The sequence below is a fragment of the Phaenicophaeus curvirostris genome, chromosome 6 (genome assembly GCF_032191515.1).
Source record: "Phaenicophaeus curvirostris isolate KB17595 chromosome 6, BPBGC_Pcur_1.0, whole genome shotgun sequence".
Lineage (NCBI taxonomy): Eukaryota > Metazoa > Chordata > Aves > Cuculiformes > Cuculidae > Phaenicophaeus > Phaenicophaeus curvirostris.
This window is the reverse complement of record NC_091397.1, coordinates 17,491,952-17,516,194: the sequence shown is the minus strand read 5'-3', so window position 1 is coordinate 17,516,194 and position 24,243 is coordinate 17,491,952. Positions and strand designations below refer to the sequence as shown.

Below are 24,243 nucleotides of genomic sequence, written 5' to 3'. Positions count from 1 at the left end.
ATGCAAGGTGTCAGGTCTTCACAGGCCTCTGCCTGGTGGCAGGAGAAAATCTAGTGACAGCTTCCTTCTTCTCCTCTTGGGGATGAGCCGCAGTATACCCCTGAACTTAGAAAGAGAAGATATTTCTTGCAAGTCCCAACTTAGCCATCACAGCTGTGCATGAGCCCAGTTATCTTTGCTAGTCACTGTGGTCCTAGCGTGTCGGTTTGTTCTTCACAGTCAGCGTGGGCTCTCACAGCGTCTTCTGGTGCCTTGCACAAAAGCAGGCATAACCTCTTCCCGAAGGAATTCAACCAGGCAGTGAGATGTCTAGCTGCTAGAAAACCACCTGCAAGTATTCACACCCTCAAAATTGCAGGAGCAAAATGTGAGCCTGCTTTTCAAAATGAGGTCCGTTATGTGTCTGCAAAGTATATAATCTCCACATAATTCATCAACACCATTAATCTAAACTCATAGGTAGTGAGCTCAATAGCGCATGTGTTTTCCATGTGTGTGTAATATCAAACAAACCTGTGTTTAACTTGTCAGAATATAATCAACTTCCATTAATTACTTCAGTATGAAGTCTCCAATACCAATGGTTCTTCATATAATCACTCAAAAAAGCTTTTATTGGGGAGCTAAACAGCTCAATAACACTAATTAATTGTGTTTTTTGGACAACTGAGATTGTATAAGTGGAAAGGTGGTTTTGGTACATTTCCCACTACATTGATTTTCACATTTCTGGAAGGCATTTCCCCATAATAGTCATTAGTGCACAGAGAGAAGGTTGGAAAGGTGTAGCAGAAGCACTGCATTCCTGAAATATGATTTGAGATTTGTACTGGATCTGCACTGTTTGCCAGAAATTCAAAGTCTGGCAAAAAACTTAGCCTTTCTAGGCTCTTTGCCCAATAGGCTGAGTGAAAAAACCAGCAAACCTAAAAATCTGCCAATATTTATGTACCAGTGTGTGATTCAATTGTTTTATTGCAGAGTAAAAGTGACAGAAGAGAAAGAGGAGGAGGATGGGAACACTGCGAGTCTGGGGGAAAAATATGGACCATTTGAATGTTAGCATTAAAGAATTTTTAAGACCTTTAATTAAACCACCCCAAAACTCACAAGCTCAACGAAACCAAAAAAGAAAGAGAGCAATTGCTCTCCTGGGTCTTTCAGGGCTTTACTTCTACATATATTTTTCTAATTCCTTGTAGAGGAACAAAGAATGTGCTTTTCCCACCTGAGAAGTGTTGTTTGGTGATTCATGAAGCTTTCTCCCTTCTCTGAAGCAGAGAATTCTCAGTTACCTATGTACCCCAGGGCTGTGCTGTTGCAGAGCTCGCTGGGAGGGGGATTGCTGGTGGAGAGGGTGTGAGGGGTGGGGATCATTTTGGATCAGCAGGATATTACTTAGTGTTGTGTGTGCGTGTATTTACGTATGGGGAGCAAATAAATTGTTGCACTCAATGGCATGGAAAAGTAAACAAAAAGCCTCTGAGACAGATTATGGAAGCTGATTGTGGGTTTGAATTTGTGTTTCAATGCTCCATTCACTGCTGGGTTTTGTGTTTTCAGGCCTTCTGTGCAGCTCCAGTGTCATCTTATAAGCACCAGCTTTTTATCTACACAAACACTCAGCAGCACTCAAACTGCAAGTTATCTTATTCACGTGTTCATAGCTTTTTCCCCTTGAAGTCATCCTCCCCATCATTATAAAATACAGATTGGACTGAATGGAAATTAATTATGCAGTCAGCACCCTGTTAAATCAAATCAAAGTGTGCTTAAATACCATGAGATTAGTCTAATTTAGTGGCTTATTCTCCTTCAGTAGTAAACCTTGCCACAAAGAAGTCATCGTTTAGTACCCGTACCCTATTAAGCCAGGCTCTGTGAAAGTCAACCCACCCCAAAAAGCTTCCTCTACAAGGTGGTAACTATATATTAAGAAGTGCAGCAGGGAGTGGAAAAAGTTGTAGGTAAATATATTGTGATGATTTAGAACTTTACATTTTCCTTTGGTCTAAAGGACAAAGTTAATTTAGGCCTCTAAGTAACTGAGGAATAAGCTGCACTTTAATTCAGTAGTCCTGAGAAAGTAATTAAATAATTAATAATAATAATGACTGACAGAAACTGGAACATTCACTGCTGTGTTGCTTCTGCTGATAATTTGAAAAGTAGTCCAGTAGTTCTAAGAAATAGATATAAAACTTGTCAATAAAAACAGCCAGATTGTAATTCCTTTGAAGACTGGTTACAGATTCTTGACGTTTCACTCTCTTCTATTCTCACTATGGAGTTAATACCACATTCTCCAGGTAGACCTCTCAAAAGACATTCGATAGAAAGCTGGTGCCAAGAGCCAATAGTATCAGTATTATGCACTTCTCCTGCGAGTCTCTTCGTGAGACATTTCTGCTATTTCTGTAAGTATGTTTTGATTATATTTTTTCTGTAACTGTTGTTTAAGGAGTGTAATCTTAATACAAAAAGATAGATGCTGGCCTAAATAAAGAAACAGACTTGTAGTCTCTCTGAAATATTTGCAAGTCACAATCAGGGTCTCTTTCATCCCTGGCACCAGGTGCAGGCAGAGGGAGGAATCCATGTTCTGTCGTTAACAGATTATGTCCCATGTCAGTCAAATCTTTCAGATCTAGGACATCTGACTGGTTTCCATCTTCCAGTGATCAGCAGTTTAGTTTAACTAAACCATTAGCAGTATCTGTGAAATTCCTCTCTCCTGCCTTGAGAGCCAGAGCTTATTTCTTTCATGCTGCAGTTGGATCATTTTCAGCTTTCATCATCCTTCTGAACATTTCTGACCTCTTATGTGAGTCCTTTGACTCAAGAATCGTTCATTCGGCACACGCAAACAGATTGTCAGTCTGTGCAGTGAACACCTTGTGAATCATGTAGCTGGCAAAGGAAGAGCACTGAATTTGCTTTATGCACTGGATCTGATACAATGGTAATAAAATTCTTTTCTCTTTTCTATCAAGTGATTGTGTATCTCTTTGGCTGATGGAATTGCTGCTGCTTGCAAAAAAAATGTTATTGTAATGAATATGTGCAAGACTCTTAAATCCTGATTTACTTCCCCCTTTGTATTTCTGGCTCAGTTCCCATCTTTGTACATAGCTTGACTTCTCTTTGCCTCCTACTCCTGCCTCTCCATTTCCCTACCCACCAGTTTCTTTCTGAAGTGAGCTGCTCATACCTAGAAACATTTTCAAAGTGTCCCTCTGGGTCAATATACCAAGTCTTTTCATACCCAGCAGAGCCTTCCTTCTGAATGATCCATTTTGTTACATAAGGAACGTTCCTGACACTATTTACACATACTGCCAGCCTGCACACTCTTGCAGAGCAGCTCTGGGGATTCTCTAGCGGCAGTTTTCTTGGCTTTGTGGCGCAGAGTGCGATTCCCCACTTGGACTGCAGGCATTTGTTTTCCTGTTAGTTAGTGGCATTGACCGCAAACCAGTCTGTCAGAAAGGGTGTCAGTTAACATGTTCAGGAACCCCTTTTGAAGCTCGAGGCAGACTGTGAAATAATTTCTTCCCCTGTTGGCATCTTTTGTGAAACTAGAACTTCTCAGCGATCACCAGAGGCTCTGGAGCAAGTGTTATTTGAAGCAGCTTGTAGGATCTGTTCCCATGTTTTTCTTTGTGGTCTGTCTGCCTGTGTCAGCCTCCAGAACACACTGAAAATGTTCAGTCTTCCATAACATTGAGTAGAGGGAACATAGGTTAATCCTGCAATGCAGCCTTCAGAAAGCTTGGTGCAGGAACTCCAGATTCTGCTCAAAACAAACATACCTTCTGGAGGTTTTCTGCCCAAATATTTTCTGTGGAGGCCAAAAGTACTTACAGATCCTCCAGGAGTCATTCTCATTGCGCCTAACTGGAAATTTCCTTGCTTTATTCTGGCAATTTTAACTTTCATGTTAAATGTACATCCCTCTCTGTCAGCTTCCATGTTTTTCAAGTCTGTTGTCTTCCATCTGGGAGCCACCTTTACTCCTTTATACTAGGCTCTGAAAGGCTAGGAAAGTTAAACAGCCTCCAATGGATGTCTGCCCGGTCTCCTCTGCTGGCTGGCTGGTGGGATCAGAACTCGCTGTCCTTCCCCTCCACTCTTATGCCTGGAATGTAAACACACCTCCCAAAACCAGAGGAATAAACCAGCTGCTATTCACCCTTTTAACTATCTATTGAGCAACAGACCTCCATGACATGTTTATAAGGCAGACTGCTGAAATGGAAAAAAGGGCAGGGAACTGACCTCAAGAGGTCATCCTGCTTCAAAGCAGGATCAATTACACCTGTTTAATTCCTGATTTATATGTCTCTAACTTGTTCTTAAAAAATCTTCAGTGACGGAAAGTATACCACCCACACAGGCAACATACTCCAGTGCTTTCCCATCAGATCCCCCTTCTTCCATTGGGATGTTCTACCCAGTAACTCACCTGCCTTTTATTTTGCTGCAATTAAAACCCATTATTACTTGACTGTACTCTAGTGCAATGAACAGCTTATTTCCTTCATCTCTTTTTTGGCCTCATATACCTGAAGGTTGTTATCTTCTCTGCAGTTAATAACTCTAGATCAATCAGTCTTTCCTTCCCAATCATGTTTGTCCCTGTCTCCTTTAAGTGCAGCCTCAACAGAGCTCAGCAGAGCAGAAGACATTCACTTACATGTCATGTAGTCCAACACCTTAATATACAACCCAGTGTGTCATTTATTTTTTCATAACAGCAGGATGCTTTTGGATCATCTTCACCTTATGATCAGCCCTCATCTTCTTGTGTAGAACTCCTAGCCACCTTCCCATGCTCTGTGCCATTCACCACTTTTGTTCACAGGTCCTTACAACACAGTTGATTAATTCTGTTATTTTTCAGGCTATTTCTCTGCTGTATCAAGGTAGTTTTGAAATCTAAGCCTGATCTCTGATACACTTATAAGGAACACCAAGTTGACCATGAAAAAATGTAACAAGATTCGGCATTGCAACTGCTCCACTTTTTTCTGCTGAAGGCCACCATGAAGAATAGCAGAGGCAGAGGGAACATGCCCAGGCAGCTGTAGCCAGAGGCTTTTTCTGGTCTACATGCTCCCTAAGAACTGGTTGTATAAAAGTAGTAGCACACATCCCACAGCTGGTGAACTTCTGCTTTATTCCTTTAGCCAAGCTATTCGTGAAAATACTGAACACAAACAGCCAAGGAGAGACCTCTGTAAAAGTCCTTGATACATCCTTCAATTTTGACAATGAGTCCCTGATAACTTCTCTGAGTATGAGTTTTTGACATCTTTTATACACTTGTAATGGTAATGTCAGCTCCATGATATTTCTTCTGCTTATTAATGAGAACATCACATAAGGCGTTGCCAAAAGCCTAACTAGAATCCCAGTAGCTGTCTGATCCACTGCAAATCTTCCATACACATGGTTTGCTCTACTGTCGCAGAAGGCAATCGAGTTGGCTTGATGTGATTTGTTTATGAGAAGCCCATGCTGACTGCTACTTCTAGCACTCTGCGGTCCTCTGGGAGCTCATGCACAGCTTGACAGGCTGCTCTTGCAGTTCCCTAAGATGTCAGCTAACTGTCTGGATTTCCCCAGTTAGCCCTTATACAGATGAGTGGTACATGTTTTGGAGAAGCAGTGGGTGACCTTGTACAGTGCGGCCAGATATGAGGCTACTTGTCCTATCCCACTGCATTAAGAGCAGCTACATCTCTGATTGCCCTGCTACATGCATTGCAAAGAAGGTGTGAGCAGGACTGGGGTGCAGGTGAGCCTCAAGTGTTTGTTCTGATGGTTTCTTGGTTGATCTGCAGGAATTGGAGAAGTGGGTGAAACGCGTATGAAGGGGACTTGGCTGAATCTCAGAGCTATTTACCTATGTTCTGCCCTCCTCTTTGGGTTGGTGCAGCAGGACCTCAAGCTAGAGCAATGCTGAACCACCAGCACCTGTGGGCTTGCTAATCTGCACGTGTCTGAGCTATAGCCTCTCTGAAGTGTACTTCCTACAAGCAATGGAAGCCCCCAAAACAAACTACTGAAAGCAAGACATTGAAGTACATTGCCAGGATTCTCAGTAAAAGGTGAAAAACAGATTCTCTGTGATCTTTCATGTTCAAGTGAAAACCAATACAGAAGATCCATAGGGTTTTATGAAAGGAATACTCAGGCCAGGGGCTGTGACATTTAAGATTTCACAGATGAAGAAGTAATGAGTCCACCTGGTTCTACATGGGATTGTTTTTCTTTTCATTCTTATAGAACAGGTTTAAAAAAATTACACTTGGCATTTGGTTTCTGTGATACCACTTTGTTGTTGTTGAGGGAATGCAGAAAGAAGTAGCTAAGTATTAGTTTACATAATACTGTTTCCACATGTCTGTGTTTAACTTCCAGTTGTAAATCCAGGTTCCACCAAATCCCTCTCTGAAGCTGGTACATGTCCTTGTGAAACAGACACAGGGAATATTTAACATTGTAAATTGGGTATAGAGTTCCCACCTCAGTTGCCCATTAGGAAATTGCAAAAGGATTGCAGTCTTCTTGTATATTTGTACCTGAAAGGGAATCTGATTGAGGCTTCTTAAATTGATATTTGCAAGTAGCCTTGCTGGTAATACCAGTAATAGAAATATGGTTTTCTAGGAACTAAGTCCATAAAGGAAAGTTCTTATTTAAAAGATGAGTGAGAGTGAGTAAACGTAACTTGTAATTGTGTAACAATTTATACACTTCAAAGTGATAAAAGCACCAGATAAAGTCCCCTTCACTTTGGCTGTAGATGTGGCCTGATGGGGTTATGCCAGCCTGAGCAGGCTGCTCTCAAGATGACCTTTCTGCTGCCCAACTACAGGCACCCTGCTCAGCAGACAACAGATTTAGGAGTGTAGTCGGGAGTTTAAAGGACTGGAAATTACTAAGATTTTCTTTGATCTACATCTTGAAATGTGGAGAGTCACTGCTGGCTGTTTATATTTTTTTTTGACACATTTTTTTTGTATGTGGTTTCTCTGCCAGTTAAGTGTTGTAGCAAATTTTGGACCACTTCGAATTTTCTGTTTGCCATTATGCTGCTCAATACCATCTGAAAAATGCATTTATTACTGCTGTTGCAATGTCTTTTTAAGTGATGGGGATGTCATTTTAGTCTGATACCTCTGCTTTCACCTGGCTATCTTTATTATTTTTAATCAACCTATAGCAAAAGCAGCATTGTGCTTGCTGAAACAATTCAGCATAAAAACTACTTTCAAAATGATGTGCTGGGATATATACTTCTACTGTCCACAGATCACCATACAAAACTACTCTCATTTTGAAAACACTAGGCATTAAAAATTCTTCCATGCAACTCTGGGGTTGTATTTTTCCACCCTGTGGAAATTTTTGAGATGTTTAAACTTTGTTCTAAATTGGGCTGGAGAGTGTAAATATATAAACAAATGAACACAAATATCAAAAAGAACATTTTTAAAAAGTCAGTAAACGTAATTTGGTAACCTCAATATTTTGATAAGTTTCTATGATTTGTATTTTGGCTTTGATTTTGATCTTTTTTTGCTATAATTGTCTTACACTTCAAGAACAAAATAACATGCAAAGCTACACTATTCCATTAAAAAAAAAATTTGGAGGTTTTGTAAAAGAAATTAAGAGAAATTAAATGCAGTTGTCCTGCTCCACAAAATGTTTTAATTTTGCTGACCTGGCGTTTAATTTGCAAAGATCTAGCTGAAGCACTGTTGACCACTTTACGTGACTGTGCTGGCTGCTCTTGCATGATCACTGCAGCCCAGGCTGCCTCTGGTCTTGACATCACTAATAAGCTGACTTGCATTGGTGACCACCAGGTCCAGTGTTGCAACCCCTGAGATAGGGGTGTCTATTACCCGGGTTAAGAAGTTATTTTTGATGCACTCCAGGGGTCTCTTGGGTTGCCTGCAGCTTGCCTTGCCACTTTTCCAGCAGATGTCAGAGTGGTTGAAGTCCCCCAGTAGGATAAGAGCTTGTGAAAATAAAGCCTCCTGCAGATGGAGGAAGAAGACATCATCAGTAGGCTCTCCTTGATCAGGTGGCCTGCAGTAGACACCAACCACAAGGTTCCTTTTGTTGCCTCAGTCTTTTATTTTCACCCACAAGCTTTCAACCTGTTCATGGCTGTTCTTGAGGCACAGCTCTCCACACTCTATCCATTTCCTGACATAGAGGACAACACCTCTGTCCCTACTTCCTGGTCTGTCTCTTCTGAATAGCCCTGTAGCCATTGATAGCCACACTCCAGTGATGGGATTTGTCCCAAGTTTCAGTAACAGCAATCAGCTCATAGCTTTCTAGCAGCATGGCAGCTTCCAGCTTCTTCCATTTGTTGCCCAATCTGCATGTGTTTGTGTCGAGGCACTTCAGCTGGGCTGTTGGCTGTATCACGTTTTTAGTGGAACAGTCCTTATTTCCCTTAAGGTGTTCCACAGAAGTTTCCTTGTTGGCTCCTTCTACCTCAGGAGCATCCCCCCATCTCCACAAGACTTCAGCTGTGCCGCAGCATCCCCAGCATGTCCCAGTGTAACAGATGGAGGGACCATAATAGCACCCCGTCCTTCTAACCACAGTGTGTCTTCCCACAGCTTGTCATAGGCAAGCCTGATAGTTTAAAGCCCTGTCAATGAGCCCTGCAAGCTCTTGAGCAAACAACCTCCTTCCCTTTTGAGAAAGGTGGCTCCAATTTGATGCCTATAAGCCTTGTGCTGTGTAGGCCATCCCTATCAAAAAAATCAAAGTCATTATGGTGACATGGAGCAATGTATTAATACATTGGGTCCATCTGTTCCTTCCAATGTCACTGCCTGCAACTGGAATGAAGGGGAAAAAAATCACCTGGGCCCCAGATTCCCTCACTAGCTGCTCCAAGGCCCTGAAGTCACTTTTGATCATCCCTGGGCTATGTACTGCAGCTTCATTGCCTCTCATGTGGAAGAGCAGTAACAGGTAGTAGTCTGAGGGCTGTAACAAATCAGGGAATTTCCTAGTGATATCCCTAACCCAGTCTCCTGGGTGGCAGCAGACTTCCCTATGAGTAGGGTCTGCTTGACATATTGGACCCTCTGTTTTCCTCAGTGGGGAGTCTCCTACAATTATGATTTGCCCTTTCTTCCTTGGGGAAGGTCAGGGTTGTCTTTTGCTGCATGACTTCTGGATTTCTTCTGAATGTGGTGAGCACATTCCACTTTTCAGATCCGGTTGGCAATTTCTTAAAAGGGTGCAAAAAAAGGAGATTAAAAATCCATGCAATGAAAATTCTCATCCTCATGCCAGTCAATACAAGGAAGATTGGACAGCTTTTCTAAACATCCTCAAGTCATAGGGATGGTCCTGAGTGAACCATCACCTGAGCTGCTAAATCTGCAAATTCTTGGACTGCAAGAAGTTCTTTGGAAGCTGGAAAGACACATTTCCCCCTGCCTACAATGAAGTTTTCCAGGTGCTTCATTGTGCTCCTCGGTTGATATTGCCAAGGAAGGTAGGTAGCAGTGGCCTGAGCCCACCAGGTATGGTGGCCACACCACCATGGTGTGGGACATAATGTCTTACTTCTCGAGAGTGTGGTTTGTCTTCCCTGTTTGGGGTATGTGATCTCAGTTAGAAGCTTATTCTCCTGCTGCATTCAGTGAAGAGATGGGAGTGCTGCAGAAGGTGATGCGTGCTCTGAAACACGTGCCCAGGATGTGATTTTAAGTTATGCTTACCATCAGATACTTACAGTTCCTTAAGTGCATCAGACTGCACGTGCCCCTTATAAAACAGCACTGCTCTCTCCTACCTTCAGAGCCTCATAGCAGCAGGGTGAGCAGTGAGGGATGTCACATAGACACACATCCCACATTCTCTGGTGCTTATAGCATCCTCAGGGGAGAGAGAGCTTCTCTGCACAGACCAAACCCAGGACTAGGCTTGCCTGGACTCACACAGGAAGCCTGCAGCAGAAAAGGGCCTGCACTCCAATTCTTTACCAACAAACTATCTTTCTTACGCTCAAAATAATGTGCCTTTACCGTAAAGAAAGAAATGTCCCCAATTTGTGGTTATTTACAGCACTGTAAATCAGGCACATGCCACGAAGTACCAATAAAAATTGTTTAAAATCAGCCTTAAATAGCTAAAACTCTCAACAGCAGCTCATAAAATGAGACTTGGCAGTTCTTAGGTAGTTATGGTTAAATTGACAGTCCTTTTGGGAGTTAAGATAGCCAAAAGCAGTAGTAGTCAGGAGTGAAGTGATAGATGGTGGAGCTTTTTGGTTGAAGACCCTCTAGTGCTCACCCCTGAAACTCCATATGTTCACTGGCCCTGGACTGGGAGAAGGGAGATACCAGATTTTGTCACTGAATACCAGCTCGTTGAATCATGCATCCTTTACCTATATGGCCCTAGAAACGGGAAATCCAGAAGAATAAGCTTTGGCATGACGGATCCCATTGCTGTCTGCATGTAACAAGAGACTATTTGGGCAGGAAGAAAGACAGGAGAGTCAAGTCCAAAACAGGCTGAAAGGAAAGTTAAGAAAATCTGAAGAATGAACCAGTACCACAAATGAAAAAAGCCCATCCATAAAGAAACCAGATCTCGTCTCCTTTTAAAAAGTCAGGTGTGTGAGTTATATTAGCCTCGAGCCAGGTCTAACTTCCGCTGCCAATAACCACTTCCACTGCCAATAACCCAAGCTGACATAACAGCAACATGAAGGAGGCTGGGATTTATTTTTTCTGTTGCATTAGGCATTCATGTCTCTTTTCCACTTTTTTTTTTTTTTTTTTTCACAAGGTACTTGTATTTTTAGCCAACCTCCTCCCTTCTTGTTAAACAAGATGAGTTTCAAGATGGGGCCCAAAACTAAACACTGGCTCAGCAACCCAGCACTAGGGAATCTGTAGGTTTGAGTCTCAATTCTGCTGCTAATGGAGATTGAGCACACTCAGACACTGGCAAATCACCTCATTTAGCATGAACTCACATGCAGGCTGGATTCCTGTAGCCTCCCTTGCAATGTGTCAAAGCAGTGCTCTCAGGCAATTCAGCCCTTTGTATTACGTTTCATCTCACTTTCCTGCCCTAACTAACTAGGCTGGGTAGGTATTTCATCAGAGCAGCTCCCAACTCTAAGTGTCCTCTTTGAAATGCAAGCACAGAGAAATCTGAGGGTATTGCTGTGGACTAGTGAAGACATAGAACAGCATAGAATGAGCAAACTGACATATTTGCACTGTGCTGAATCCAGTCCAGGCTCTGCTGAGGACCTTGATGTAGCTCAGGCTTGATGACAAACTTGGTTACCCAGCTTCTGAACTAGACCAGCTGGTCGAGGGCAGGCATGCAACTGTCTGCACTTGGCCATGGAAACATGCCTTTGGTTCTCAGACCTTCAGATATATTTGGATTTAAGTTAGGAGCCTGGATCCCTTTGAGGTTCTTTCTGATTCTCCAAGTCTCACAGATTGTTCATAGTAACACAGGAATAAACCAGGGGTCTATCATGCTTGGAAGATTTCACTATGACCACTGAATTGGTGCCCGTTGGACTTCAGAGCTGCTTGTGGAGTACTGTAGGGCTTGGCATCCTCAGTTTGTGCTGAGTCCAGGCTCAATCTTTCCGCAAATTTAAGAAAATGCAGTCACAGTAAGGACTGAGTGGAAGCAGAACTGAGTTCAAGGCTTGATGGAAGAACATGAGATTTCACAGAAAAAACTTGTATATCTATGAGAAAGTCAGCCGTGATAAAAGACAACTGCACCCTTCCCTTTGCCACATGCCAGTGGGCATCTGAGGCAGTATTGAGCCCAAGGAGTGAAGACAAGCTTTGCTGTTACAATTGCTTTTCTCTCCTGGCACAACTGGGATCCTGGCTTTGCACAGCTGCTCCAAGGTTCTCAGTGCTCTTTTGAATGTGGAAATTCTGAATAAGATTTGCATAGCCCTGGTGGAGCTCAACTTATAGGACCTTTGTTGCAGCTTTGGGAGGCTGAATGAGTAGTCACACTCACTCTCATCTTCTACCCCATACAGGGGACTCACCAGCAGATACATGTCTCCTCCAGCCCTTGGAAACCATGCAGCAGAATGTGGCTTAAAGCTTCCTCAAGACGAAAAGAAACAGGCATCACTGAGCCTGAAAACATCTGGAAGGATTCCTGCAGCTCCACTGCTTGGCAGTGCCTTGGCAGGCAGGGTGTGGTGTGCCCTGACTAATTCCTCATGTCAGTATTCACCTGCTGTAGTTCCCTAGTACTCCAGAGCATCCCCAGGGCAGCCACAAACTACTTTCCCCAGTGCGGGTCCCCTTTTGACTAACAGAAAACAATACCCCACTCTCTCCCTGCTGGGGACATCTGAGAGGGTACACAGAGGACCTTCTAGGCATTAAGAGTACACTGAGTTCCAGAAGCTCCTGATTATCGGAGATCCCAGTGTTTTTTATAATCAAGGCTGCTTCGTGCAATAGCATCTTACATTTGGCGTTGTGGATCTCCACTTATGGATAGTTTAGGTGGATAAAAACATCATTTATCAAGGCCAGAGAACATCATGAGAAGTTATCAGAGTAAAGTAGTAATGAAGAAACAGGTTTAAGCTTCCATAGACTTTCTCCTAGCCTAAGCTAAATATATTCTTCCTTGCATAGTACCGTAGTGCTATCAATCTCCTTTCCCCATCTTCTCCTTCTAACCCATACTACAGTGGTTTCTTCATGCATGTGGGCACTGAAGTCTATCTGCCACCCTTTGCTAAACTCCAAGTTAAAACTTAAGCCACCAAGTTATTAAATGTCGTCAAAATGGCCTATGCATTGTCCCAGATCTTGCTCTTAGTCCCTCTGGTGGCAGTGATTCACCTGGAGTACACATTTATCATTAGGCTGCCAACTTAGAATGTGAGGCCATGAAGTGAGAACTACAGCTCAGTGGTTTTAGCTGTTGTATGATGCTGGAAGAGGAGACCATAGTCCTGATCCCAGTGTATATTCTAAATACTGAGCAACCTGGCAGAATTGGAGCTCCTCTTACTCTTAGTGTTTTTTGAGATGTTAGGAGCACTCAGCTTTTGCTGTCAGACTCAGGTATAAAGTAGATGCCAAGAAGTTCAGCATCATCAGAATGTGGGTGTTCCTATGCATTCCCAGGAGCAAAAGTCAGGCTGTACATGTGCACTCAGGAATTCACATGCCAAATGATTCTCCAAAACTCCACCGACATGTTGAATAGCCACAGATGTTACAGCAGTATCCATGTATCACAGATAAGCAGGACATAAAACCTGAAAGTACCAATATCAACCACCACTTGCAAGTGGAGGAACCTTGCTGAGTCACAAAAGCTAGGAGACCAGTGAGTCGCACTGGGCTTTCATGACTACAAGTACTGAACTTCTAGATGGGCTGACTGCGTCTCCTTCTCCACCAAGGCTCCACAGTCAGTGTATCGATATGTGATCCTATACATAAACGTAGCCTGCACTCATAAAAAGACTCTGAACAACCAAGTCTCTCCCAGCTCATGGACCTTCCCCAGTGATTCAGGACAGTTATTAGCTATGGCTTTCCTCTGCACTCCTCCTATGTAGAGGATTTATTTGCATCATACCATCTTGTCTTTAGCAGTGATAAGCCTAAACTTGCTGAACAGACATTTTCATCATGAATGTGCTCAACTACTTCACATAACTGCACACCACAAGGTGTATTAATAGAAAGACTAGCATTCCTGTTTTGTGCTATCGCATGTTTGTACCCCATTAGAGAGAACCCCTGAGTATAACAGGAAACCAGAAATGCAAATAAATAGGACAGATAAATTAATATTTAATTCAAGCCAGCAAGATGTTGTTTGCAGTTATTTATTTTACTAAAATGGTTACATATGTTGAAACAAAGAAGAGCAATAGTAATAATGTTTGTTTTTCCAATACCATAAATAATTATTGAGTCTTCATTAGCTGTTGGCTCAGCACTGATTGTGTTTTTTATTATTCAAAAAAAGACACGTAATTAGAATTTGTGTTTTCAGAAAACTCTAAAGCAGCAGTAGAAAAAAAATAAATTAAAGGAAATGATAACAAGAAATTATGCCAAGTATTTCTTAAAATTAAAACCCACTTGATGTGTTCTACAGATTATTCTTTGTGCTTTGATAATCTGAAAAAAGAACCATGAACAAGTTGTTTATACAATGGCTTGTCTTCTCCAGTTTTACTCCAGAGAAGTCATTCTTTTTATGTGACTAATTTTGTTGTCGTTTATACAGACAAAAACACTGTGAATATTTCTAAAAGAAAAGCTTGTCAAAACCATCAATTTGTTGTCACAAAATATTTAATACCAGAATAACTTATAATAGTATGAACAAAAGTGAAGTATTAACTCTTTCCTATTAGTTACAAACTCACATTATTATGTCAAAATCCAGTAAGGTATCAAAAATTAATGTCATGGAATCTTAGACATAAAATTATGTAAGTCAGTAAAACATATACTTCAACTGTTCATACAGTCATGACATACATTTCTTGCTTGGCACTTTAAGTCAATGCAAATCAGCAATTTAGAAAACAAAGTAAAAATATATATGTACAAAATATTTTCATATCAAATAATTTTCATTGTACACTAAACAAACCCAACAACATGTTATGTTACATCAGGAAGTTTCCTAAGAAGTCACACCAAGGCTGATATTTGCAATGTATTTTGACTATTTTAGTGCAACTGGAACAGCCTCTACTTGCACGTTAGTATCATCATCAGCACAGTCCTGCTTCCACTGAAGTGAGAGCTCTGCCATTAATTTCAGTGGGAGCAAGACTGAAGTCTCATCTTGGTTGGCTCACCAAAAAAAAGAAACAAGGAAAGGGATGAGTAGGAAAGAACCTGACAGGATACCCACAGGAAAAAAATCCAAATCCTAGCAACAATCAGCTCTTTTCCAGTTTTCTGTAACTGATTCAGTTTAAATTGGTTTTGGCTTTGCCACTGTTTATTCAAGCACTGTAAACCTCATCAGACTATTGTTCTATGACCTAAGAATAACTTGTACACCTCCCAATAAAACTTAAAAGTAAACCTGGTTAGTTATTACACTCAATAGCAGTCAAGTTTAGAGACATAACATTTAATAGATGGTTTAGTATCAACTTAAAACCCTCCCACTTTAAATGCTGCATTCATTGAAATTTCAATGTTTCATTTCCCATTTGTGTTTTTAGTTTGGGATTTGATAGTATCTATTATAGCTTTTTCTCACTGAAATGTGAACTGTCAAACTGCCCTCCTATATGCAGTGCCTACAAAACAGAAATGTTTAAACCACATTAAAGCAGTAAGTTCCACCATGGAAAATTTCTTGAGCCCCACTGCAAATAATACATGGAACTATAGTTTTAATTTTGTACAAGAAGAAATGAGTTTTACTTCTATCAAAACTTCAGTAAGTCCCTAGCAAAGCTTTAAAATTATAGAAATTCAACTTGAATTTACAGCTAATCTGCCTAGAACTTTCTCAGCTAGAAATTTTTAATGAGCAACACAGCTGGGAGCGTAAGTGTAAGTTCAAAATAATCTGAACAATTAACTTATTTCCTAAATTTGTGTATTCTAGAGTATTGCACTTTTCAAAGGAATGATTTTGGTATTTTAATATACTGCATATACAGGTAAGAAACATGCATAACAACCTCATTGTCATTTTGACAAAAACATACTGTACAATTTTTATAACACTGTTGATTAAAAAAAAGAGAGAGAAAATGAGATAACAATTTCATTAAGACTCGTCAATTTGTACAAGTCAAATAAGCACAACTCTCCAGGGCCTCCAGCAGTAATGTGTTTAGCCCTAGGCTGCTTAAGCCCACTTGGAATAATATACAAAGTTTAAGCATTATGGCATTGACATTTTGAGGCGTAATACTGTTGTACTATGCCCACGTTATAGCTTATTTTTTGAAAGCAAGGCACTTACTGTAATAGCAATGCAAACATCTTATGCGCACTTTGATTAACATAAAATAAGTTAATGTTTTGATAAAAACAGGGGGGCTTATAATTTACATGCCTTTTATAGAAGCAATTGAAGGTTTCATTTAATACAATGAAAACGACTGAGTCAGAAGGAACGTTATTTTTTTTAATTGACCATATTGTAAAAGGGTGCCTATTTTCTGCATCTGCCTCATATCTGTGAACCCAATTTCGCTGAAAACCAATCCTGCGAGGAAAATGTCCGTCTGACAGGGAAAAGAAAAAGAACACAAGAACCTATCTCTTAAAACTGCTGAACTAATGGTACTTTAACAGTCTTTACTTCTGATATATGTGATGATTTCTGAATGATGCAGCTGGTAGTTCCCTGTAGTTTATCCTTCCCCTGGGCAAGGTTCGTTAGGGCCATAGCTGCGTTGATCTCCTTCCAGTATGTTTCATCTTTGCTGGTTCCTTTTCTGTTAGCTGCACTAGATTCAAGCAATAACACATATTTACATATACAGCTTACATACCTATGTGATATCAGGAAAACAATAATAATAATAATTTTGGAAAACTGCGAAGTCCCTTACTCACCTTTCACACTTATTTGGTCCATTCTCCAGAGTTTCTGAAAACAGGAAAAAAAAAAGTTGTCTATTTTCTTTTCTCATATTTTAAAACAAACAAGTTCGTGTAATAGGTACGTGGAAAAATAACCCAAGATTAATTCCAAAATTGATACCAGATTTCCAAATAAAATCTTTGTTTCAACACATATAGAAGGCCAGCTTCATGCAAGCATCTACCTGGAGAAATCTACGCCAGGCACATGTCCAAAAATGCTGCAAGGAGGTTCCTGATACATGACCTTACAGAAACAGGCTTTGGTGAGCCAGAACTTCACTGAGCCTCACCAGAACTGCACTGGCAGAACTGCAGCTGAACTCTGCTCAGCACATCCCACACCAGCCTACACTCGGGAAAAGGCTGCCTTGGGAATAGGTAGAATAAAACCATTTTTGGAGGTTCACCTACATTTTGCAGGGTTTTAGAGTTAGTTTTTTCAAAATACAAATTCCAAAGATGTATGGAATTGCAAAACCTAAAAATAAAAATCAGCTTCTTTGCCCTTCAGTGAATGCCTTCTTGTATGCACTAAAAATAGGACTTCCACCCATACACTCATGGTGTGTATGGTTCTTAATGTGCCTCTTGCCCAGGCTGCAGCTCAGTCACAGAGGCAGGCTGAGAGGGGTACAAGTAACAAGCACACCTGGTTAACAGCCTTCAAAGATGAAAATGCATCACAGGCATAACTACACTTTCCCATCAAGAGTCACATTTGTTCATTCATTAAGGCCCCACATCGCAGAGAAGCCAGAAATATTTACCAGGCAGAAATGTATAAGCTTTATTCAGTGGGCTTACTATCCTGACACAGAAACTTTATAAAGGAGCGAGAAGTCAATGCCTATGCAATATCTATGGAGAACAAGTCAAACAAAAGAAATGGCAACGGCATGAGCACTAATGGCTACAGGACACAAAAAGCCCCTAAACACAGCGTAAGTCTCATAAAATAATGCACCTCTATATGAGGCTAGATTCCCAAATAAAAATCAATCTTATCTCTAGATTTCTATCATATTATTTATTAAAAGTTGATTTTTTCTTTAAACAGAGCTTCCAGTGGAATAAGAAAGCACATAGCGACCCTTGGTAGCTCTCCACATATGAGCAACTGTGCCCACAACCGACCAGCCGCCTGTTTCCTCCTGCAGCGAACCTGCATTGAACAGCTCAGCCAAACCACGCTCCCCAGCATTTGGAGGGGTCTACTGAAGACCACAGTGTCACCGAAGAAATGCAAGGAAACCAGCTCTAATTTTAGAGGTCAGATGTTTGCCATCCTTTTGCAACACAGCTTTATAAATAAATGTCCACAAGTGACCAAGGTTTACATTTTGTTCCAGAAGAGCACATCCTAAATCAGTATCTTTTAAGTTCTCTCAGCTCAATCCCTGAATAGGATTTAAGAGGGGGAATCTCGACCTATGCAGAGCAGAGGGAGTCAAAGAATAAAGAAACATTTGATCCAGAGAGAGGAAATGAATGACATCAAGTGTCCCTCTTCATGCTGTACTTGTACAAACAAATTTTCAGCCCTGCTTAATTTTTTCATCTTTTTTTAACAGAAACAATTTTAAAGAGGAAGTTTAGGACTGAATAGGTCAGTAGGTATAGAAATGGAAATGGCAAGTAATAGAGGATGTCGTTGCCAGAGCAAACCTGGATATAAATATACCTCTCTCTCAAGCATCTGTCAGTTTCTTGCTGTTGGAAAATATTTCCTATGAACAAAAAAATTGCTTGTACAAACTTCTGAGGAAAGTAGGTGTGAATGGCGACAGACATTCCAATTCCAGTGTTTATTTGAAGGAGTATTTGCAAATATTTTTTACTGGTGTTTAGCCAGCTCTAAAAGAAAGCGGCTTGCCCATAGTATATAAAAGCAGTAGCAAAGCTGAAAAACAAAACCCTGGAGTGAAGACCTGCTCATTCTTTAACATTTCTGAAGATTTTTCCTGAAATACAAATACATGTCTTTTTTTTTTTATTCCATTCAGATTGTATGTTTTTTCACACAAATGATTTATGTCAAAGAAGCTAGAAACTGGGTTACAATAAAACAATCACTGATAATTTGCAAAGTTCTTGCTATTAACTGCTGTAAAGCAAGTTAGTAAAATAAAGTCTGAAAATCCAACATTTTAAAGCACAGGCCCCCTTTTTCTTGCCAAAAATCCTCTGACAGCATATCCCAGTATGCACTACCATGGCATCCAAGCAGCTCACAGCTGTCTGAACAGCCCTTAGTGAAGAAAGTAAGTGCTACCATAATTTTTGGATGGGGGTAACCACACTGAGAGAGACCAAGATCATTCCCTGTGCTCTCCTTGACATCTTGCTGGTTAAACCAACTTGATCCAACTCAAAACGAAGAGGAGCGTTCACCTCATTTGCCATGAACCTGTCATCTCAGTCACATATCTTTCTTTGTCCAGGCTAGTTTTCCGGACTCCACTAACAAACAGCAGATGTGTGCTCCAAGAAGTGGTTTCAGCCCACCCACTCACCCATCTAAGACTGCAGTCCAACATCCCTGAGCACTGCTGCAAAACCAGACTATGAAGCCCCCTTCTACAGCCACCTCCTCCCACTGCTTCCCTTTGGGCAGCATTATCATCCATGTGGATTTGCTGTGAGCTAGATGAGGGGCAGACCATATCCCTCCTTTAGACATCAAACTGGTGGTGTAACTACAGCCTTAACTGCTTTGGTCAGCCTGGAAGAAAGAGTCTGGCCATGTCTCATTCTCCACTGACAAAAGAGAGAACAAAGGTGACAAAAATTTATCATTTTTTTAAATTTGAAAAAACTTGTGAATCTTGTCCAACATTTAGCTTTTTCTCCATCTTTTGCAATCTGCCTGCTCTACCTCCAACTACTAATTAAAGCTTTTGATAATTAAAACTTTTGACATTTGACATATCTGCACAACAATTGCAAAGTATGTTTCAACTGCAAAAGCAACATTTTGGTGAGATTGTTTTGTGAATATCATTGAAGAATGGCATTCTCAATATAGAAAGCGTTCCATTTCTTGACGATCACATAACATGTTCTTAGATTTCTTTCCTGAGGCAATGAGGAAATGACACTGGGACTGGGTAACATCTCTGGAAATGGTGACAGAAGGAATGGAAAAACGATGCAGCATACTGAATCTCATTGAGCAGCCTTAGCTGAAGGCTCACCCCGGCGGAAATTGTGATGGGCAGACCTCATACTTCACTCATGAGCACTTTGTCGCTACGTGAGAGGCAGCACTATATACAAAGTACCAAGGATGCACCACAGCTGTCCTCTCCAAGCACTATGGTTAACTTTAATCTAACGTGCCTTAGGTGGCAGCCACCTCTGGTCTTGCCTGAAAAGGTGTAGTTCTCTCACTAGCTGGATCAAGGCAGGCTGTCACACAAATTTCAACCCCCTACAGATCTGTCAAGCTTACATCAATGTGTCAAATTACTCCAGAGAAAGCCAATCCTGATGCATTTTAACATTACACACTGTTCCCAAGACTTATTTGACAGGGTGTACACTGAAGTTTATCAACAGCATACCACCGGATGGGACAAATAACTTCCCCAAACAAACTACAGTTGAGCTCAATAGCATGTTTCTTAAGAGAAACCCAAAAAGAAGCTGCTGCCAAAGGCGGTTTGTTCTGTCTCAGAAAGCAATGTGAAAGTACGTTGGTAGGCTTTCAGCATATATTGAGATCCTACAGTAAGTCTATTTAATATTAAATATTAGAAATATCTTATTCTTACAAGTCTTGAAAGCATGTAAATCAGTGGTCATATGCTCTACAACTGGAAAGTTTTTAGCACTATGAAAACGGAAACTCAATCATTTATAATTATGGGTTGTCATTTATATCTCACTTTCTGGTGCTTCACTCTGCTCCCAGTTGCAAGCACTCAGAGCTTTTTGCCTTGTCAGGAATGCCTCATTCCGTTCTCACCATCCGCCCAAAGAAACCAGCAAGGCGGATATTTGTTCCCACTTGTTTATAATAGGAAGTCACTATAAATCACTTACCAATGGAATCCTGTATACCTTTCCATTAGTATGAGTTTTCAGTATACAGTTTACTGTAGCACGCAGTGCCAAGAGTGTAGTCACTGGACAATACCAGCTTTGTGATACAGTATGGTATTTTTCAGGAGTCACATAATTATTAATAATATATGCAGCATATATATTTTTTTTCATCACGAAATTTCTTCATAAATATTCACTGGCTGATCCTGACAGCTCTCTTGCAAGGTAGCCTGCAGTCCCATTTTAGCAGACATGGAAATGAGTCTCAGAAATCCAAAGACAACATGCCTAGGCAATACTGTGACCATTTCAAAAGTATTTAGGAGCAGAATTCTCCAGGATTTCTCCTATATTTAAGCTGTTTTCTTTTGTTCTTCTGCTATCAGAAAGACTCACATGAAGAAAATAAACCCCAGGGTTCCTGCAGGGAAACCAGCCTTAAACCAGACAATAGCACAACTTATCTCCAGTACATTGCCATTACAGCTAAATATGTCAAAACAACACACAAATAATTCACAAGAAGATACATGTCTAAGTACATAAACAGTGCCCTTTTACACACTGCATCCAGTATTAGAGAAGAAAGCCACAGTATAAATGCCTTAGCACATATGCCTGCTCGAATCTACAACATACAAAGTCTCTCTGGTTATGTGGTGCTCACAGCACACTGAAACACTGCAGAACAATTCAGACCTTTACTGTTTGCCAGAGTCCAGACTAATAACTTTTATGTATTTGGATGACTTCAGGGGTGTGCTAAATAATGTTAATTTAAGTTGCATTTTATTCTTTGGATCTAAGAATTCTGACCTAAGAATATCACACTTGTGTGGTGATGAACTGACTTCACCTAAAGGCCCTGCTGGGAACAGGAAAGTAAAGACCAACCACTTACATAGGACCAAGAAGCATCCACATTGCTTCCCTGCTTGGTGTTATATACAGCTCAAGCCAAACTGCAACAACTGGCTTAAGCCCCTGCTTTGTGTTATCAGGTAACACTGACAAAGCAAAGATGGCTTGAAACCAACAGGGGAAATAATGCGTGAATGAGGGAATGAGAGGAAAGTGTGTGTAAAAAAAGTAGTGTGGAAAAAAAAGGACATGGAAGTCAAGACACAATCAGTCAGTCCCAGATGACGACCATATTTCGTGAAGTTGTTTAAACATCCATAGTTTCCTGATGAATTACACACCTTCTATTCCAGCTCAGAAGGGACGGGAAAAAAGAACTGCTGGCCCCAAATAGTGAACACTATAAAATATTTGTTGGTTCAATAAAAGGTCTCCTGTATAACTTATCTTAATTTTTAAATTGGCAATGTTATTCAACTGTTTTGGTCTTTGCCTCCCCTGAACTTTCTTTTGTTAGCTTTAGAGACTCTGGCACTTTCAAAACGAGCAAGAGGAGGAAAAAGAGGGAGGAACAGGAAATAAATTGAGGCAGCTGAATGAAAAATTAAGTTTACACATGTGAAAATTAGTGGTGAGATGAAGTATTTCTTCTGTAAGTCAAACATACTTCGACTGTAGTATTTTCCAAACTGGGCACATATGACTTTCAGTTCTCTTATTCTCCAGCAAAATTGGGTTTACTGGAGTTAATACTCCTGTGCTCTTCTGCACTGACACAGCTCCTTTCCTCACGAAGGATCCCAAACTAAACCATGAATCACACTACATCACTAACGTTTACCCACATCTGGGGAGGAAAGGTGGCTTAGCATAGGCTGCTCACTGTGCAAAGAAGGGGAAATTGTAGCCCAGAGCACCAGGCCAGGCCCCCTCCTCTTACAAGAAATGTCATTTAATCTTGGTGCAAAGACTGTAGCACCTTTTCAAAATTCCAAGCACAGCAAACCTCAGCTCCTTCAGTTTGGATTGAAAGAAGCAGGAGTTGGCCTTACACTTGCAGACTTACACTCACAGTGCTCCCATTTTGAGCATGATGTGAACAGATAAACGAATTTCCAAACATGGACACTGCTCAGCCAGAGATCCCCACTACCAAAGGCTTTCCAGACATAGATAGGACTCATGTGATCCAGCACATCAACTCTTAAAGCTCCTTTCCTTTTGAATCCTCCCCGGTTTCCTCAGGGACATCAGACTTAAGGATGAGTCTCCAAACTGCTGAGTTTCCTACAGGAATGTTCCCCAAACTTGCCTTGGTGGCTGACCTCCGGCAGACCCGGGGCCACCTCCACATGGGATGTGCTCAGTGTTGTCCCTCACGAAGCCACTCCTGCCCAGAGCAGATCCTTGACTGAGCAGGTCCACATGGAACTGCTTGGTTGGTGCTGGCAGTACTGTACTGTAGCAGAGCCTTTCAGTGGAGGGATGAAAGTCCCCAGTTGAGTTTCAGATGACCTGCATCTGCTGACACAGTGAGGCACTACGACCTGGGAGTGCACGTGATACCAGCTGCAGCTGGTCCAATCTCAGAGGGGTACCAGATTTCTACTGACAAAGATTTATTACCATGTCCTTCTGCTGTGTGGGAGGAGGAAAGCTGTCAGAAACTTGCAGGAATGAGGTCTGGGCCCAGGCTCTAGAGAAAACTCCTTTTCAGCAAAGCTTTCATTTATCGCTGCTCTTCCTTTCTTCCAGGAGAAGGTTATGGAGCAGCTTGTAATGAAGTCACCCCTGCAACCCTGTTACCTCACTCCTTTGGCTTCACAGTGACACCCAGTGTAACAACTGACCTGTCATCATCTGTTACGTCCTTTCAAATGAACAAACTTCATAATGACAATTTATGTTCACAGTGACAGCTACAGTGAATATTTTCTCCCACTTTTTTTTTTTCCCAGGGACAAGCTTTAGCCCTGGTCTGACCTCCTCTATTAAGACCCATAGCTTGAGTATTGCCAATGTTGGAAATATTCCTTTGCCATCACACCTCAGACCAAGTCTTTTTAGGGAAGTATTTCTTTGAAATTTGCTTCTTGCATCAAAATCTCAGATATAACCTTTAACTGTGAGGGACTGGTACTACTCAAGTTTTCCTTAATAACTGGGAACTTCAAGATTTTTTTTCCCCTGTGCAGCCTGAAGCCTGACAATGTGGAATTAGGCATCTAGTTACATTTTAATACATATGATTTTTATAAAATGAGTGTACATGTCCACAGAGACTAGGATAGTTGTATTTTATAAACCATAAAAGAGAACTGAGTTTGCAGGTCTATCATAACATTTGCATTAATAAGTGCAGTGAAAGCCCCACGTAACAGTAGGCATGGTGCAAGTCGTCTTACAGTCTTGGGCTATGCACCTGCATGTAAGAATTTATGAATTAGCAAACCAGATACAAACCTAATGTAAATCACTTCATTGTTTGGGCTGTCATGGCTGGCTCTAAATTTCCCCTGACCAGTAACAGCGTGTTCTCCTTGGTGAGGTGCAGGACACTGTGTGAGACTTGTTTTCTTAGCCAGACTTTAGCAGAGCTTATAATGGGAGCTGGGGCTGTGTAGTGTTGGAGGCGAGTCGTTAACGAACTGACGGTTATATGCTATTATGTTCT

At 41.1% G+C, this 24,243-nt stretch overlaps 1 protein-coding gene across 3 annotated transcripts in view; it reads right to left on the bottom strand.

The window, feature by feature from the left end:
* Positions 1-13,883: 13,883 nt before the first annotated feature.
* MKX (mohawk homeobox) overlaps positions 13,884-24,243 on the bottom strand; it is a 47,415-nt gene continuing 37,055 nt past the window's right edge. Inside the window, exons 5-6 of one of the 3 annotated variants that reach the window (XM_069859441.1) lie at positions 16,632-16,665; positions 13,884-16,522 (exon numbers count right to left, since the gene is read on the bottom strand). In XM_069859441.1, the coding sequence (XP_069715542.1) occupies positions 16,336-16,522; positions 16,632-16,665 (221 nt within the window). In that variant the 3' untranslated portion in view covers positions 13,884-16,335. The remainder of the gene's footprint in view (positions 16,523-16,631; positions 16,666-24,243) is intronic. The other 2 variants (XM_069859442.1, XR_011337635.1) reach the window with 2 other exon arrangements.